Source organism: Caretta caretta, chromosome 1, assembly GCF_965140235.1.
Source record: "Caretta caretta isolate rCarCar2 chromosome 1, rCarCar1.hap1, whole genome shotgun sequence".
Lineage (NCBI taxonomy): Eukaryota > Metazoa > Chordata > Testudines > Cheloniidae > Caretta > Caretta caretta.
Genome location: NC_134206.1, coordinates 159,753,471 through 159,774,076, shown reverse-complemented (window position 1 = coordinate 159,774,076; position 20,606 = coordinate 159,753,471). Strand labels below are relative to the sequence as shown.

The window sequence follows — 20,606 nt, the reverse complement described above, 5'->3', positions numbered from 1 at the left end:
TCTGAATGTACAAAAGGGTCAAATATATATAGATAAAAGGAAAATCCAAACAGCAAAAATTTCCACCCTGAATGTGCCAACATACTGCAAAGGGCACTGAAAATTAAAGTACTGTACCTGAGGGCTGCAACACCTAAGTCAAACAGGCATTTTCTGGAGGGAGCTTTTGTGGGATTAAATTAGGTCCTTTGAAGTAAGTTTTCAACAGTATGTGTGGTATTTAGTCACACAGCTCTTATTAAGATCAGTAAGAAGCATACCGCAGGTGGAAAATGTAACCATTTAATGTAGGTTTTCCCCTTTAATTAGCTTGTTAGAGTTGTCCCCTAAACACACCTATTAAGTTATGCAAAATGGCACAATGTTAAATGTAGTGATTCAGAGTTTGGCATGTGTGTGTGTTCTTGGAATGGCTCTCTTTTCTAACTAGTATACACACCACTACCAGCATCTGGAAACTCCCAAAAGGCGTTTGTGGGCGACATCATTGTTAGAGGAAACCTTAACCTTATTCCTTAGAATAGTAATTTACGTTCATCTGCAGCCTTTCATTTCAATGTGATTCATGAGCTTACATAATAAAAGCACAGTTAAAAATTGCTGCCACTTCTGGGGTGGAGGACAGCGTTCTACACAGCATGGGTATGGCGGTAAGGAGAGATTGAGAAACATTTTCCTGCTCCCACGGGATCTTTCACATCCAGAGCCTTTATAGGGCCTCTCCCTTCGAATGTCATACGGACAATGAGGAGGAAAGAGTAGCGAAAGTATTTACACGTGTTTCCGCACATCTCAGAATAGCATTTGGTACTGAACTTGAGGACATCAAATCATGTCTCCCGCACGGGTTTCAGTTTGTTCATGGAGCTTTGATGCAGCATTTTTAGCTTGTTCAGCTCACACACACTTCTATTCTGATCATCAGTAGAATGTGCTCAGAATAACTTTCAGAATCCTGGTCTGGCCAAACATGGATTTCAAAAAGCTACTTTTAATGGCCACTCTGGAGAAACTATGTCTTTGATTCTCAAAGAGACATAGTACATTGGCATACCAGCTATTACTCATTATATTTGCAGATTATCCATAATGCCCTCTGAGCTGTCAGCTCTTTCATAACAGTACTGGGGGGTCTGAATTCTGGGAATTAAACAGTGAGATTAAATTGTGCTTTTGCACACAATTTTCTGTATGTTATACAAGCCAGAACTGTGGAAGGCACTTGGTGCTTTTAGCCTTTAATCTCATGTGTGTTATTTTTCTGTGAATAAAACCAAAAGCATTTAGTCATCACCTGGGGTTCATTGCATCACACTCAGTGACAGAGTTCATAAACAGGTTAGGTAATATAAAACAAGATTAATTATCATCTCCGTTGGTGTGCCTGATGTTTATTTCATTCTCAGATATAAGAACACTCCTGGAGAGCTACAGAGATGCTATGTTTTTCTTTGACGACTTTTGGAAACAGACGGGTGTTTAAGCTTGCACTGAATGGGTGCAGCGATCTGCGTGTTTTAGCTTCAAGAAATTGAACTTTAGTTTTTAACATTTCACATATGATGGAGTCAAAGCAAATTGCTACATTAACTAATGCAATCTATCCATACAGCTTGCATTTAACTTCTAGTTTTGTCTCCATTTCCCTGAATTGTCCCCAATTTATTTAAAGCCTTTGTTAACAGAAATATTTCTGAATTGGGATTCTTTTTAAATTAGTCAGATTCATAGAGTTTCTGGTAGGGCATCCTTTAAACAATTCCCTGAAATGTTAAAATAAATTTTTATATTATATTCTCAAAGGGTTTTTCTGTTCCTCTGAATATTAACAATCTTTTCAGCAAAGGAGAAGCCGACAAAAGGAAAACACTGAAACTATACAGAAAGTAAACTGAGAACAGGAAAAGCTAGTCTAACTTTTCAGTTCTAGTAATTTTGGACATTACTTGTTACTACAGTAGGTACATAGGACCTTGCCAGACAGAAATACATCTTTCAACTTGACTGTGCCCCTTTAAAGTTCCCATTCACTTCTTTAATAAAACAAAATTAGCCAGTGATAAGTGGTAGATGCAATAACATTTGGTACGTTTCACAAAAGTCTCACTCCTAACGTTTGTTTAGCTAGGAACACTAATGATACAAAGGAAATCATTAAATCTTGATTTAAAAAGGGCCCTGGGCTCCAGCTGTGGTAGCGGCCCTTTAAATCACCCCTGAGCTACCAGCTGCAGAGGGGCTCGGGGGCGATTTAAAGGGCCCAGGGCTCCAGCTGCCGCTACCACAGCAGAGCCCCGAGCCCTTTAAATCACTGAGGAGCCCTGGGGGTTTCCGGCTGCCACCGCTACCCCAGGGCTCTGGCAGAGTCCCAGGCCCTTTAAAGCTCTGCTGTGGTAGTGGCTGCCAGAGCCCTGAGCCCTTTAAATCCCTGCCTGAGCCCTGCTGCCCGAGCCCTGGGGTAGCGGCGGCCGGGCTCCATCGGGGATTTAAAGGGCCCTGGGGCTCCAGCCGCCGCTACCGCCCTGGCCCTTTAAATCCCCGCCGGAGCCCTGCCGCTGCTACCCTAGGGCTTTAAATTGCCGTCTGGGAAAGCCAGTCCCGGTATGGCGCACCGGCTCTTACCGGTACGGCGTACCGGGGTGTACCAGCTTACTTTCACCTCTGATGAAGAGGCATCAGATCAAGAAATTAATACTCTAATGGCTCTTTATGGCAGCATCTGAGATACTGCATTTGTTCCTGGGCACCCAATTACTAGACAGATATTGACAAATCACAGGGAATGCAGAGAAGAGATAGTTATTTCAAACCATCCAAATCATAATATTATCAAGAAAGATTGCCAGAGCCAATTATGTCTCGCTTGGCTAAGTGAGAAGTGGAGACAGAGTCTATAGTCTATATTTGAAGGGGGCAAACACTAAGCAGGGAGGGGAATTATTTAGGTTGGTACAAGTGGGAACAATAAGGAGTAATGGGTCAGAATTAAGAAAGTGAAAATACAGGCTGAATATCAGGAAAAGATTCCGGATAGCGACGCTTATTAATATGTGGAATCATCTTCCCAATGGAAGTATTGGAAAGACCCATTGCTTGGAACTGAACGAGACACTAGAAAAAGTAGTGTAGGAAAACAGTCCTGCATGAGCAGAGAACTGGACTAGATGATGATCTACTGGGTCTTTTCCATCTTTAACTTCTAGGATACTTGTACAACAGCTGCATGAACTTAAAAAAAAAAAAGCTTAGCAAAGCCTTACCGTAAATATATCATTTACAGATGACAAGACATCACCTTGAACTCTTTGAAATAGATTTCTTCTATTAATTTGTTTCCGGCTGTGGTTTACACCACCCTGCTAATTATTCCTCAATAATAAAATTAAACAAAAATACTGTGCAACACCCCAGAGACAACTTTATGGTACAAGGGCATCCACTTGATGACTAATGCAATAGGGCTGCACAGAAACTAATATCATCCCCACATGGAATTTTTAAAATAAATATTGTGCTTGTAAAAAGAGACGGGTGCGGTTTTTATTTTAAAAAGTGGAAAGACATACAGGAATATTTCTGGTTTACTGCATTTGGGAGCTGGTTTGTTGGTTTCCTGGCTTAAGGACATACACTTTGTAAAGAACCTTTTCTCCTAGAACATGAATCCACTCTTCTTTTGCAGCCTGCAACTGCTGGTTCCTAAAATGAGTGAACAATCACCTGCTAATTATGCTGCCATTTAAAAGGAAAAGTACCTGAATCACAGGCTCTATTAGCCTGTCAGGAAGAAAAATGCATATTAAGTCAGGCTGCAAGGTGTGTGGCTATGTCTACACCTAAAATGCTAAATATAGCTGAGACTGGACAGCTTCCTCCCACAGAACACTGATGAGGTCCAGCACCTCGCCACTGCTCCATATTGGGGATCGCCTGGCGCGTGGAGGCATGGTCACCTGGAAAGATTCGCTGAGAGCACTCCACGCCTGGCTGAGCAAACAGGAAGGGGATTTTCAAAAGGGCCGGTCTGACGGTTGATCACCTGAGGGCAGGGCAGTAGAGTTCAAAGTGATGACCAGAGTGGCTAGAACAGGCATTGTGGGACACTTCTGGAGGCGGATCAGAGCACATTAATAGACCAGGGCGTCCACAATGGCTCCATGGTGCTCCAGCCAGGGCACAGCAAGCCTTATGCCTCTTGTCGAGGTGGATTACCAGGACCACTTCAGCTGCGGAGTCCGGGCGCTCTACATGCCTTGCCAGTGTGGACGCATTGTGAGTTAAAGCACCCGAGGCTGCTTTAATGCACTCTAACTCGCAAGTGAAGCCAAGCCTTAAGTGTGGATGCTCACTACAGTGAAGGGAAGGGTTTTTCCTTTGCTGTAGTTAATCCACCTCCCTGAGACGCAGTAGCTAGGTCAACAGAAGACTTCTGTCTATGCAGTGGGGAGGCTGGCATGGCATAGCTACATTGCTCTGGAGTGTAAGTTTTCAGTGTAGACCAGCCCTGAGATTCACCCTACACAAAAAGGAGCTTTGAGGCCACATTTTCTTGAGTGCAGAAACCCAACTTACATACTCATGAATTAAAGGCATCTTCAGTCTCTCCAGTTTGTCTGTAGGTATGCATGTACCACACTGACATTTGCATGTGCCTGAAGAATATGGCTTTAACCTTGCATGTCTGCTTGCTCAGGGTGGAATCCAACTCCCACCGAAGCCAGTGGGAGCCAGATTTGGCTCTCAGGTTGCTAAACTGTACTGCACCCTCCGAGCATAGCATGTTACAGACGTCAGCACCATCCTCATTTGTTGGTGCCTTTAGCACTTTACACATTGCCCCCTTCCCATTCTATCATCATCCAAATATATGCCGACTAGTACCCGCTTACTATGCGGCTTTTAGTAATCCTAAAAGAAAAATGCAAAAAAACACAAAAACTTTCAGACTGATTACAGATGAGCCAAGAATTTGGGATTCAATAAACATAGGCAATGGAGGACTTTATACTTAACCTCCAAGCATTTAATAGATATGCAGAGCATGCTTTGAACAGCCATGTATATAGTCCTTTATGATACTGTCCAAGAACCATTAAGCCACTATATTGTGATCTATTTCTTGGGAAGGGACCACCCAAGAAGTAGGCCACCAAAAGGCTTAGCCACCAGTGAGATGGCCTCAGACTTGAAGCAAGGTCTAAACTTGTGTGTCATGGTGCTTTGCAGGCAAGAGGCTACTAGTGTAGTCTCCGTTTATATGGGCAAAATTCACTTTCATCAGCATAGCTTATTCCACCACACTGGAGCTAGGCGATCTTTACTGGCCAGAGCACAGTTTGTGGATATCACTGCATCTACGCTAGGGGCTTTTGCTGGCACAGTTGTGCTGGTCAGGATTCACATCTCTTCACACCCCGACCAATGTAGCTGTGCTGCCAGAAGTCTGTAGGGTAGACACGGCCTGACTTACCTAAAAAACATGTTTACTATAGCTCTGAACCTCCATCCCACCAGTAAGGAGATTTGTGGTTTGTTTGTTTGTTTGTTTTTTTTAAATTGGATAGTTGTTAAATGTTGCTAACAAACAAAATCAAAGCCTGACTTTTGTAAGTCTGCCAAATGATTTTCAGAGGAGAAGTACAATCACAACCACCACTGAAGTTGTTGGGAGTGGATACTGTTCCACACCTAGAACGTGTACAGAGCTGGCCCACCGCACCACTCATATTTGCAGCATATATACAAAGATCTGCTTGGGTCAGGAACAGTAAGGCGCGGTGCATGAGGGTGTCTTTTAAATGACTTTGTACTAAAATTATTGATTTACCATTTAAGAGTTGGGTTCATTCTAGGGTAAAGAACTCAAAAAGGAGCTGACAGACTAGAACAAGCTGTTTATCCATTTGGGGGGCAGGTCACCACTTTGATACACGTGATCACCAAACATCAGCCAACAAGGGGCTAAATCCTGCACCCTTGAAGATAAAAGTTTTGCCACCAACTTCAGCAGGGGCAGGATCAGGCCCAAACCTAGAAAACAAGCACCGAGCTCAAATTCCAGACACAAGGAAAGCCCACATTTTTAACAGAGTGAATGACAGGACTAGAAAAATCCACCTCAAATGGTCACGACCTGGCTGATGAGTGGGAAATTAAGTGAAAGAAGAATTTCTTAACACTAAGCCCATGAAAATCTCTGAGTGAATGTTATGATGGGTGTGGCTGGCTAGGGGAGGTCCACTTTTGCTCAGAGTTGATACTGTGAAACCAGTCGGGGGAGGGCGGGGGGGAACATACATAACACCTCCAGGAATTCAGTCATTCCTGCGGATTCCAGCTTGAAGCCTGCTAATACTGACTGGACTCGGGCATGCCTGCAGAGGCCCCAGATGGAATAGGGTTGCTAAGTGGGTGCTGTGGAAGATCTTGGAACAGACACAAATGGCTTAGAAGTTATCCCTCCAAGGGCCACATCTCTTTTCCCCTCCCTGTTTACTGCCTTATCCCCCATCACAAGGGCGAGCTATTTGATAGAGGCCTAAAAGCCAGAGTTTTCTGCTAAACTTTGACCCTGCTATTTTTTTTTTTTTTTTTTTTTACAACTAATCTAGCCCTAGATCTACTACTTGTCTCTTCTTCAGAGGGAGACCTTATAGCCTGTACCAAGCCTGTTGTGCAACACTTCAGAATGGGGTGGGGGAAAGAGATGATTACTAACTAAACCCAAAAAGCAGGTTTCACATGGTACAAATCAGGCTTACAAGTATTTATTTTGAACCCTCTGGGCACAGTTTTGCTCTCACATACCTGTACAACTCCCTTTGAAATCAGCAAAAGTCATGCAAAGATACCGTCGGACAGAAGTGAGACCTAAAAGCACACTCAAATAGGAGTACACCCCAGGCATTACCTTCACATGATAATGAGCATCCAGCAGGATGTTGGCAGGCTTGAGGTCCAGGTGGAGTAGTGGCGGGGACATGCAGTGCAGGAAGTTCATACCCACAGCTGTCTCATGGATAATTCGGAAGCGTAGCTCCCACGGCAGCGGTTCTGAGGCCAGGAGCTTTTCCAGTGATCCTGTCTCCATGTATTCCATGACCAAGCCAACAGGTTCTTTACAGATGCCATACACAGGAAGAATGTAACGAAACTTTGCCATTTCCATCTTCTTGGCTTCTTCCAATAGCTCCATACGCTCTCTAGATGAAATGGAACATACCATACAGGGTTCAATAGTCATTCACAAAACAAACACATACACACGCATTAGCTCACAGGACTGAATAATGCATTTAATAATCCTTACTTGGTTGAGCCTCAGATGATGTACAGTATCCACAATTAGTGTTAAATCCATTCATCCACTGATTACATGCACAGCACTTGCTTTTGAACAGAGCACATTTAATGCTTAGATATACCATAATCTTAAACTCCCTTGGCTATTAAAATCATTAGCCTTTTGTGAATTATAAGACAAGCTCATTTCTAATTGTGATAGGACAGTATTGCTCAGATTGCCTTGCTACACATAAGTAACCAAAGTTATATTAGGTCTGGGGACAAAAGCCTTAGAGAGGGGAGTTTTTCCAATTAGATGAACACAGTATCATGAAAGTCCCCTTTCCAACATGGGCCAAATCCAGTTTGTTACTACAGTCTTCCAGCTCTAGCTAGCACTGAAAATGTTGACCTTCATTTTAAGTTAGCAGGCCCAGTTGGGTAAGTATCTAATGTATCCAGACTTGTCACTACACTGTGCAACACAAGCATTATTTACAAACCATGTGCGGTCTGACCCCATGAGTTGCTCCTTTTAAAAGTCAATGGGAGTTGAGGCCATTCACTACCTCCCAGAACAAGATCCCACACTGCAAGCAATAAGGCAGAAGACTTAGTGCTGATTTCACAATCTAGTCATTGGTATTTGTTTACCTGAAGTTAAGACCAAATCTGACAATACAAGGGACCCCGTTCTAAGTTTTATATAAAGGAGAGAGAACTAGAAAGAGAGAGGGTCACCTGTTAGGGAGGAATACGACCAAAAATTAACAATAGGACAACATACTGTGCAACTTTGGCTCACGGGTAACAATAAAACCAGGTTGCTTCTGTTCTCCAAGCAACAAAAAGAGGTATAGAAGTCATGTATCATCAGAAGCTCTTGTTCCATGCAAGCCCTTGCAAGACACACGAGCTATCCAAGTTGGGAGGACCTTAGCTGCACTAGGGAGTGAAAGTTTGAGTTCAGTAATTTCTAAAATGAAACATCTTATGTTCTTAAAACCTTTGTGAAGCATTTTGGAAGATGGGCTATAAAATCAATTATGCAAGAATAGATAAAACTTCTGCATTTTGGTTCTTCAGCATGGTGGATTTGAAGCACTAGTTTCCCCTTAAAATGCAATGAAAATCTGGACTTAAAAGTTGTTTGAAAACACATACAACTTTTCACTAAAAATGCTGAAAATGTTAAAATGCAGAAAACTCCTACCACCTCTACTAAGGCTGTGTCTACACTGCCACTTTCAGCGCTAAAAGTTTAGTCGTTCGGGGGGGACCAAAAAACAGAAAACCCTGGGCAACAAAAGTTTTTGCACTGGAAAGCACCAGCATAGACAGCGCTTTATTGCTGGAAGCTGCACTCGTTCTCCCCTAGCGATGAAGTGTGACTACACTGCCCATGTCACAGCACGGCAGCGCTGTAACATGGGCAGTGTAGACATACTGTAATACTTGTGTGGTTCGTCACTTCAGTCAATTAGAACCAGCAGTTCTGATAAATGCCCAGGGCCAGATCTCAAGGTGGTGGAAGTCATTAAAGCTCTGTTGACTTTAATTGAAAAATATCAATTTATATGATCCGATGATTTGGTCCTAAGTGTGTTGCACACCTTATGAAGCTATTATATAGAACCTGGCTTTTTAATCACACGTGATTCACCTACTACTCAGAAAAGTTAAGTGCTGATAGAGCTTATAAAGAAAATTACTTAAAGAAACTTTGCTACTACTTATGCTATGATCTGAAGTGCAAGGAATGGAAAGATCCATGGAATTCCACAGCAAATGCCAAAGCTGCTAATGCAACCTTGTAAAATTTGAAAAGGAGGTACTGAGTAGAGCAAGATCTAGCCCACTACTCTTCTGTGCTAGAGGAATTTAAATTCCTACTCTAGAAGAGGATCATTATTCTGCTAGAGAAAGGACAGTTATGCTATGAAACCAGTTTAACAAAATCAAGATGATATGCCGAATACTTAACGGTGCTCCAAGTATTTACCGACTGATTTTAGGAATCAACTTTGTAACAAAAATAAATAAATGTAAAAAAGTTAGAGTTTTACACTGTCCAGCATATCACAGCATAAGGCTGTGCTGAACCAAGCATTCAGCTAAGTGAGCCATGTGACTCTCTTCCCCACCATTCTCAGTGCAGATCGGGGCTCCAGATCAGAGATTTGAAATTCAAATTACACTGCTCACAGAACGGGCGACCCAAGCAGCGGCAGATTTAGAGTTAGTGGGGCCCTGCGCGCAGCTTTATTTTTGCTGCCCCCCCCCAACTCAGCCAAGAAAAAGAACATTCTCTCTTATCTCCCCCCGTTTTTCCATTCTTTTTTCTTCATCCTCCTCCTACATTGTAAGTAATAGGAAGTAAATGAAAATAAAGTGAGGTACCTTGATTGGGGCAGGGGTTTGGGGTGCAGGATGGAGGCTCTGGGAGGAAGTTTGGGGTGCAGGCCAACAGGAGCTGCAGAGTCAGCGCTCGGGATGGGAGCAATGTGCAGAGACACCCCCCCCCAGGGGCCGCAGGGACATGCCGGCTGCTTATGGGAGCGGCGTGGCAGAGTGAGGGAGACAGCATGGGCAGGGAGCCGCCTTAGCCCTGCTGCTGGCACATCTCTGCATGCTGCCTAGGATGGGAGCAGTGCACGGAGCTGCCTCCCCCCCGGCCAGGGTTGCACAGAGATGTGCCAGCAACCAACCACTTCCAGGAGCAGCGTGGGACCACTGGCCATGGCATGCAGGTAGCCTGCCTGCGCCTGGCCGTGCCACTGGCAGGGACTCAGGGGCAGGTTGTCAGATGAGATTTGTCCTGCATTTTGGTGACACGCACACCCCGCCCCGCCCCCCCCCATTTGTTTCATGGTAAATCCACCTCTGGACCCAAGCAAGATAAACATTCGCTACAAAATTAAATATCAACAATGCTTCTTAAGAGATTTCAGGTGCTGGCCATCAACCTAAGCCTTGAGGCTTTAGCTCTTTTCAATTGAAGATCTTAACATTTTATCTTGAACTATTTCTCCACACTCTGGGGCAGGAAAAAATTCCATTGGGTCATTCTTGGGAAATATAAGTGAATCAACATCAGTCATTAAAATTAAAAATGCAACTGGTAACTAAAAATCCTGTCTAGCAGACGTAACAATCTGGTGTGGTACTGTTGAGTGATGAGTGACTTGCAGTTAGCAGGAAGAAGACACTAACCTAACAGCCAAGTTTTTAGAATTGGAATACTATGTGAATTTTTGAGGAGGAGGAGGAGGAGAAGAAAATAAGTGGTTTTTTTGGAGAGGAAGGAAGGAAAAGCTGGAGTGTGGGGAAGGAACCTCTCCTCTATTATCCATGTTGGCTCTTGTTGCTGCCTTCAGCAATTTTCCTTTGAAATAATTGCCTTTGTAGACAAGCACGGAGGCTGCTCTTTGGCATGCTGGAAGGGAGCTCCCATGAACAGAACAACCAACTCCTTGCCCTCAAGCCACATACATAGCCAGCATAATTCATCAGGCTTGAGCTAGCTTTGGAGTCTAAGAGGTGTAAAATTTGTCTGAACACTCCATGGTGGAGTTAGCAAGAATCACCCAGCAACCACTTAACCATGTAAATGGAGCCACATTCACAAATATGGGGTTTCTTGGTTATGAAGGGGTCTGAAGTTACAGCAAGAGCAAAGATTCTGCCTTCCACCACCTCCCCTACGTGAGAGTAACCTCCCTGTATAGTTAGTGCTCAAAGAGTTTTTAGAAAGTGACCAGTGAATTTGAGTGCCCACCTTGAGAAGCCCTAAAGGATTTTCAGAGGGCAGGTGCTCAGCACTTTCTGAAAGTAAAGTGCCTAAAAGGGGGTCTCAGTGCACACAAAATCATTAGTCAGTTTGAAAATCTTGGACAGTGTTTATCGTTAGCCCATTGATCCAAACAAGTTCTTTTCAATAACAGCAGTCAAGGTGAGAGATCTGTAACTGGCCCTTCTTTCTGATAGTGCAAAATTTGCCGGGCATTCAGAATACAATCCTCAATGATTTTAAAGTGCTTATCACCTGGATATGTAGGTGCTAATGCTACCACACAGAACACTGTATATATATAAAAAAAAATTAAATCCAATTAAAGAGATCAAGAGTTTAATACATGCTTTTAGTTATTCAGCTAGACATTCAGTACAAGTTGCTGGTGCTGGGGAACACCACCACTTTTAAATGCACCTACATAAAGAAACGGAATGTTCTTTCTAATTGATGTTATTTAATCAAAGGGCACAAAACTATTCCCAATTTATTATTACCCCATCAGCTTCAATATCCTACATTACAACCCGAGAGATCAATTATCCTCCTACTATAGTGATCTTCTCTACTCAGTGTTGCTTTGTCTCCCCACGTGCTGGTCACTAGTGGAGGTAGACTAAGAAATGAGCTTCCATCTATGATTATCTCACATAATTCCAATTAATATATATTTTATAGTACTGCTCAAAAATTTGTTTTTTATTCAGCATTCTGTAACTAGGACTACCCCAGCAGAATGCACTGTATCAGAAGAATATACTAGCAGATGGGCTAGCTTCAAGCAATATGTATAGTTATCTAATCAGCTGAAGGGCTACTCTAACAACTTGGACCTTCGGCATACCTAAAAGGGTTGTTTCTGATTTGCCTAAAGGTCTTTTTCAAGATATCAATCTGACGTCACTTCATTCTTTGAATTTTATTTTTTTGCAACCCACTCCAAAAGGAATGAGGCTGTGTCAAATGCCTCCTCTATCACAATAGAGACCCTCCCTCAAAACACACAAGAGACAGAACCAGATGTTAACTGACATATGCGCACAAGGGCTGATCAAAAACAGAAGTGAGCTTCAGTGATTTGAAGAAACTTGATAACCCATTGTTCAGTTTTGTAAGTCCCCCTCCCAGTCTTCTTATAAAGACAACCTTGATTATTTCCCTTGTATTACAGTCAGAATGAAAGCCATTTGAGAACCTCTATATTGGCATTTATCTCCTTTTGTTATGCCCTAAGGATTGCACTCTGATGAGGAATACAATTTTAACATTGACCAAGTAATCCTAGCAGTTATGCATTTTCTGAGAAGAATCTAAACAAAGTTAACTATTACTCCAGACACAGATAGTGACCCAGAGGGAAGTCAGAAAGAATCAGGAGTATTAATCTCCAGACAACCTACATGAGCAAAACAGCTGGAATGCTCCCAGGCAAGGAGAGACCCATCCCATTTACAAAGAATTACACCACACAACTCTCTAGCAAGGAATACCAGTAATATCATCAGAACAAACTGTCACTGGCTGAGCAGTGATCCAGAAGCAGAACAATTACCTAGCAGCTTTTCAAATCTGGGTTTTACGTACTAATCCTTTCAACTGTGTCATGCCACAATACCCATTTCTGACACATCTGACTTCCACTGCTCATTTCAAGCTTCTCCAATTTTCAGCAGCACAATGCTTTGAAAGACACTTATGGTTGATTTCAGAGTAGCAGCCGTGTTAGTCTGTGTCTGCAAAAAGAAAAAGAGGACTTGTGGCACCTTAGAGACTAACAAATGTATTTGAGCATAAGCTTTCATATATAAGCGTTCATGGGCTACAGCCCACTTCATTGATTGCATAGAATGGAATATATCATATTACTAACATCTAATTGACCCTCAAAATGGAATGTGGACAAGGCAGATAATACGTTTTTTATTGGGCTACCACATATTTGCAGCCAAAAAGATTCCTTCATTCATGCTAACATAGTTCTCAATCCATTCTACGCTGGCAGACTCAAACACTGTTTGCCATACTGGCTCACTATGGCATTGTAACTAAACCCCCCAACTTAGTGGTAGCTAAAGACGGGAGACTGAACCTTTCATAGGCAGAGAGAGAACATTAGCTAGGCCATTTAAGTTCTCTCAGCTCTTCTCAAGGAGTGTTACGTGAACATTGAACTTCTACCCACACATTCACCAGAGATTGACAAAGGAGCTTTGTTCACTTTTACATCCAAGCAACAATGCAGCATTCTCTACCAGTATGATGTTTCCTAGTACTATAAGCCCAGATCCCACTGTAGACTGTGTGTGTGTGTGTATATATATATCTCTATCTCTGTGTGTGTCTGTGGTTTAACTGAGAAGCTTCCTTTTCCCCCCAGAACCCACCACAAAGAGTCAGATACCAATATGTCCAGTCAAAGAGTCTCCTTTCGTGACCTTTACATACACAACCTATAATGGGAATGAGATATCCTCAACAAACAAGTGCATATAAGAACCTCTGGATTTCTCCTGGAGAGTTTATTCCCCTTTGCCTCTGATATCCGCCTATAAAAGCCATTCTAGCCACAGGGCTAATACAACTTGCTTCGTCCACCACTAGTCCTTCAGATTAGCTTGCTCTACTTCTTTCTGGTGCACACCTAGCTCATTAATCAGAGAATTGCCAACTACCACCACCAGAATTTGTCTACAGAAATGCAGCGGAGACAAAGATGTTCCTAATAAGACCACATGCCATTACTACAGACCCATATTTTAAATTTGGTACCAAGCCAGTTAAAATAATTCTATATTACAGATATTTCCTGGAGCTTTTCCAAGTTTATTTTTAAGATTCCCAGAAGAGGACTAGACCAAACAACAACAGTTGTTAATCCATGGATTACTCAGGCTAGTTTGAGCTAGCCTTAAAATCTATAATCAAAGAGTTAGTGTTATATTTTGTATTGCCTCTCCCCAATCCCACCCCAAAAACTTCTGAGCAATAACAGCAGCTTAGGAAAGCCTCAGAAAGGAAAACCCACTCATTTATTGGCAGCGTTACTTCTACAAGCTCCTGAAGGAAATTGGTGGCACACTGGGAGACTCATAGGAACAGCCAAATTAAATTCAACCTTAAAAACACAAAACAAAATCAAGTTTTCAATACCCTAGGCCACCATAAACATTTCCACAATTTATTGTAGAAAACTTACAATGCAAGAAGTGGTTCTAAAATAAGGACATTCCTCTGCAATTTTTTAATAGTATTTTAACACCTAGGAGCCCTAGTCAGGGCCCACGGCCCCATTGTGCTAAGAATTGTACAAACAGCGAACAAATGACATTCCCCGTCCCAACAGGCTTACAATTCAAGCTTAAGGACTTGTCTTCACCTACAGCACTACAGTGGCGCAGCTGTATCAATGCAGCACTTCAGCGAAGATGCTCTTATGCTGACGCGAGAGCTTCTCCCTTTGGCATAGTTAATCCACTTCCCCAAAAGCTGGTAGCTATGGGAGAGCTTCTCCCATTGACATAGCACTGTCTACACGGGGCGGGGGTGGGGGGGGGAAGTCTGTACAACTACAGTGCTCAGGGATGTAGATTTTTCACACCCCTAAGCAACAGCAGTTATATCAATACAGGGCTGTAGCGTAGACCTGGCTTAAGTGACGGACAAACAGAGGATTACAAGTAAACAATGAAAAGGAGTACTTGTGGCACCTTAGAGACTAACCAATTTATTTGAGCATAAGCTTTCGTGAGCTACAATGAGACAGTATTGATCAGCATTAGAGGCTGTGATCTCAGCACACCAGCAGCCTAATGCTTGTCAAGTATTTTTGTAGGCATTGCAGCAAAATGTTGGAAACCCAAACACAGCAACAGCGAAACTGACTTCACATATTTTCACCTTACAATATGCAAAGGAACAGCGAGGAATAGAAATGAATACCCAACGTAATAATCTAAAAAGACGATAATACTAATAGCGGAGGTTTTAAGATCTAGCTAGGAAATGCATCAGCTTCGAAAGTCTTAACCAATACACATACAACTTTAATTTACAAACACATTTTTCAAGTTAAGAGCATCCATTTAATTGTTTAATTACTTTGAAATCAATGGATGAAAGAGGTTCTCCAATTGCAAAGTAGAATATTAAACATGAAGACCAACTTAGTGAAAACTCATAGAAGGTTAAATTTCCTCATGTCAAACCTGGAGACAATTTTATTTGTTTCAGATTCCTTAAATCTAATATTTGAATATTGCTTCTCTCCAAATTCCTGAGCGCCTGGAGAGAATAAAAGCAGCAGCAAGTTGAGTAAATTAAAGTGACAGTCCTTTAGCCTAATCCAATATTGAAAACAAAACAGGTCTAGGAAATTTGCTAATTTTAAGACAGGTTTCAGAGGAACAGCCGTGTTAGTCTGTATTCGCAAAAAGAAAAGGAGTACTTGTGGCACCTTAGAGACTAACCAATTTATTTGAGCATGAGCTTTCGTGAGCCACAGCTCACTTCATCAGTGAGCTGTGGCTCACGAAAGCTCATGCTCAAATAAATTGGTTAGTCTCTAAGGTGCCACAAGTACTCCTTTTCTTTTTGCTAATTTTAAGAGTTATTTTTACTTCAATGGAACACAGAATAAAAAAGCCTAAGCAATTGTTTGAGTATATCTAATCAAATTTACCCTTTAAATTTTTTGGTGTTCTCTTTTATTGAATCATCTGCAACTTTTTGGCCTATTTTAATCTTAATTCTTTTATTCTGACCTAACAATTACCACCTCAGGACACCACTTGGTGGGGGAAACCATGGGCATCCACCCAAAACAGGGCAACCCATTTCTTGTCCCCTCCTTCCATGCAGATCCTGAGCCTGCAGAATCTTCTGGGATTCCTAGGAAGGGAGAGAGTGCGCCATAGAGGTGGCTGGTGACCCTTCTCACAAGAGAGGGGAGCTCCTTGCATGGAGGGTCCACACCATACACTGATCCTGGGGGCAAAATCTGGCCTAGAACAGTTGCAACACTCCACCTAAGTGCCCTATACCGTGTTACAACTAAGCTAGGGCCTTGTCTACAGAAGAAGAATTTTTAATTGAACAAATTTGTTCCCTAAAGAGAGCCACCAGGAGCACAAGAGACAGCTGACCCTACCTGGGAGATGGGGGTCTGTCTTCTTCTATTGCCAAGGAATCCACTGTCCTCTTTCCCAGGGGATGTGGCCCCTAGCCACGCACAGACCCCAATCCTGCAGACTTGTGCATACTAGTCCAGTGAAGCAGAGCCACAATTTAATGCTTAACAGCAGCTCTCAGAAGTGGCTGTAGCTAGCACAGTTTACAGCTATAACAAAACAGCACCTGTGGTCCCATCCAGACTGGGAAGTCAACCATGCAAACTAACCCCGTTACAACATGATAAATCTGACCTAGTTAAAATATGGCTTGGACTTGAAGCTGGATGGGAACAGATTCTGCAGTAGCCACACCCTAACCCGACTCATGTCACAATCAGGTCCCCCAGCACAATGGGACAAAAGCAGCTCCAGCTCACATCCTGCTCCTTCCTCATTTGCACTTTGAATGGAAAGCGCCAGAGCACTTCCCGTTCAATGCTGCCTTTTGTTGACCTCTTGAGCAGCAGTGGGTGGAGCCCATTAGCAGCACAAGCCAACTCATGCCCGATTAAGGCAGGGCAGAATACTTTGGCAATGGCTCCCAGCTAATAGGCAAAAGCCATACTGAAATGGACCTAACGCAATATTCTTAGCCTGCCTCAAGTGGCAAAGCACCATAGCCAGTGCCTGAAGGAGGCTAGCCCAGCACAGTGCACACAAGACAAAAGCTGTTGGCCTTGTCCTCATTTAAGTAGGACAACGGCCATGTATAGATGGGGAAAGTTTAGCAGCTGGGGGTATGTCTTCATTGTGTTTAATCAGTCTCTACGTACACCGTTTGCACACCAGGTTATAACATAGGCTCCATTCACATTTGTTGGCCACACTAACTATATTAAAGCCAAGTTTTTAAAAAGTCAGTGTTCTGGCCCATAGCTCTGGCCTAAATTGCTTTTTGTTTAAAACCAGTTTACCGGGGTAGAGCAAACTGTGTGATAAATCTAGTCTGACCACAGCAGCATTGAAACTGTGCTTAAATGCAAGCATGGTTGTTTATCCTAGGTAGCCCAGGTCAAAAATTTAAGCTATTAGGGGATACAGAGAGTCCAAGAGGGTCTTGCTAATTCCTCTTATGTTTCACCACTACGTTACATACTGTACCTGTAAAGTCACAAGTTATGCTCTCGCCCACAGCAATATTTTTATATACTGGAGAATAAGAGTCCTTGATATTGATTATAATAAGCCTGATGCCTGTACCAAAGGAATTCTGTAAGAGCTATGGCAGTCAGCCTCAAGCGAGCAGGGGAGAAGCTCTCAGCCCTACTGAAATTGCTCTACGCTTTTAAAGATCTAAACTGTGTCCCTTACTCTGAAGTCAAAGTAATGGACTTCTCCCTATGGGAGTTCCCCCCAAGACCAGGGCTGGATCTTTAACATGCAAAGAGTTAGTATACAAGCATTCCACAAGGACCCCCACCTTCCTAGCAACATACTTAAAATACCTTTACAAAAGGAGGGATAGTTGAAGTGTCTCATAGAAATAGAGGGGAGGAAGCGAAGATAAGAAGCCTGCTCTGGATGTTGAAGAGTTAGACCAGTGATTCTCAGCCAGGGGTCTGCATATCCCTGAGGCTATACAGAGATCTTCCATGGGGGTCCATCAACTCATCTAGATATTTGCCTAGGTTTACAATAGGCAACATGAAAAGCACTAGCGAAGTCAGTACAAACTAAAATTTAATACAGACAGAATGAGAAAGTAAGCAATTTGTCAGTAATAGTGTTCTGTGACAATTTTGTACTTTTAGTCTGATTTTGTAAACAAGTAGTTTTTAAGTGAGGTGAAACTTGGGGGTACGCAAGACAAATCAGACTCCTAAAAGGGGCATAGTAGTCTGGAAAGGTTGAGAGTCACTGAGTTAGAGCATCTAAAATGCTGAGCCACAGGAGTGGACATTACCAGTCAAGATCAGTCAGCTTCCCTGTTCTACAATATCTATTGTGGCATGAGTATTTTTGAAACAAATGCCTTTATTTCTGATAAGCACACTTGAACCTTGCAAGTGAGTAATAGACCAACTAAGCATTACTAAATAGCAATGCTGCCAACTCAGGATTTTAATTGCATCTCATGATTTGTTTCTTCTTAAAGTGCTAGCTCCTGCAGTTATGTGATTATTAGGGCTGTTGATTAATCGCAGTTAATTCACATGATTAGCTCAAAAAGTTAATCGCAATTAATCGCACTGTTTAATAAATTTCAGTTGGTATTCTATTGTTAAATATTTTGAATGTTTTTCTACATTTTCATATATTGTGTTGTAGTTGAAATCAAAGTATATTTTTTATTACAAATATCTGCACTGTAAAAATGATAAAATACTATTTCAGTTCACTTCATACAAGTACTGTAGTGCAATCTGTCGTGAAAGTGTAACTTACAAATGTAGATTTTTTTGTGTTATATAACTGCACTCAAAAAAAAACAAAATGTAAAACTTCAGAGCCTACAAGTCCACTCAGTCCTGCTTCTTGTTCAGCCAATTGTTAAGACAAACAAATTTGTATACATTTACAGGAGATAATGCTGCCCTCTTCTTATTTACAATATCACCAGAAAGTGAGAACAGGCATTTGCATGGCACTTTTGTAGCCGGCATTGCTAGACATTTACACGCCAGATATGCTAAACATTCGTATGCCCCTTCATGCTTCGGCCACCATTCCAGAGTATGTGATTCCATGCGGATGACGCTCATTAATAAAATTTGTGATTGAACTCCTGGGAGGAGAATTGTATGTCTCCTGTTCTGTTTTACCCACATTCTGCCATATATTACATATTATATGAGTCTCAGATGATGACCCAGCACATGCTGTTCATTTTAAGGACACTGTCACTGCAGATTTGACAAAACGCAAAGCAGGAGAGATTTCTAAACACAGCTACAGCACTCGATCCAAGATTTAAGAATCTGAAGTGCCTTCCAAATCTGAGAGGGACAAGGTGTGGAGCATGCTTTCAGAAGTCTTAAAAGAGCAGCACTCCTATGCTGAGACTACAGAACTCGAACCACCAAAAAAGAAAATCAACCTTCTGCTGGTGGCATCTGACTCAGATAATGAAAAATGAGCATGCGTCAGTCCGCACTGCTTTGGATTGTTATTGAGCAGAACCTGTCACCAGCATGGACGCATGTCCACTGGAATGGTGGTTTAAGCATGAAGGGACATATGAATCTTTAGCATATCTGGCACGTAAATATCTTGCTACGCTGGCTACAACAGTGCCATGAGAACACCTGTTCTCAGTTTCAGGTGACATTGTAAACCAGAAGCAGGGAGCATTATCTCCTGCAAACATAAACCAACTTGTTTGTCTGAGCGATTGGCTGAACAAGAAGTAGGACTGAGTGGACTTGCATGTTCTAAAATTTTAGATTGTTTTATTTATTTTTGAATGCAGGGTTTTTTTGTGCATAATTCTAAATTTGTAAGTTCAACTTTCATGATAAAGAGATTGCACTACAGTACTTGTATTTGGTGAATTGAAAAATATTATTTCTTTTGTTTTATTACAGTGCAAATACTTGTAATCAAATATATAAAGTGAGCAGTATATGCTTTGTATTCTGTGTTGTAATTGAAATCAATATATTTGAAAAAGAAAACATCCAAAAATATTTAAATAAATGATATTCTAGTATTCACAGTGCAATCACACAATTTTTTTAATTGCTTGACAGCCCTAGTGATTATATGAAAATCCCCACTTCATTTAAAAAAAAGTTTTGAAACCTCATAATTATGAGGAAAAGCTTGAGTGACATGACATGAATAGAATTTAAGGGCTCCATGACCAAAACAAAGCACACCTAACCCCTCTTCCCTCCCCCCCCCCCCACAATCTCATGATTTTTAAGCTAATCACATGATATTTTGGTGCCTGACTCAGGAATGCACTACAGTTGTAGCTGTGTTAGTCCCAGGATATCAGCGAGACAATGTGGGTGAGGAAATATCTTTTATTGGACCAATTTCCGACGGTGTCTCCCTCACCACAGAAGTTGGTCCAATAAAAGAGATTACCTCACCCACCTTGTCTTAGGATTTCTGAACGTTTGAGGGTGACAATAATGCAACAGTTACTAGGAGGTTTTCTGCAGTACATTTTCAGAGTAATGAAGAGTCTTCATACTACAGCACTCTACTAATTGACACCTCACTCAACAGTAAAGTTCTTCTACTGCCTTTCCCCTCCCCTGCAACAGTGTTCTCAAAGAGAGCAGGGAAGATTTCCAAAAGTGACTGGTGATTTTGGAGGGCTTAACTTGTGACTTTAAGGACCATGATTTTCAGACAACTCCAAGCACCAATGGCCGAAAATGTGGTCCTGTTAAAATACTGAAAGTTGGGCA

The 20,606-nt window shown here is 42.0% G+C and overlaps 1 protein-coding gene across 1 annotated transcript in view; it reads right to left on the bottom strand.

The window, feature by feature from the left end:
- Window positions 1-20,606, bottom strand: part of RIPK4 (receptor interacting serine/threonine kinase 4) — a 36,694-nt gene that overhangs the window by 12,043 nt on the left and 4,045 nt on the right. The window contains exon 2 of the mRNA XM_048865967.2: window positions 6,911-7,202. Within this exon, the coding sequence (XP_048721924.1) occupies window positions 6,911-7,202 (292 nt within the window). The remainder of the gene's footprint in view (window positions 1-6,910; window positions 7,203-20,606) is intronic.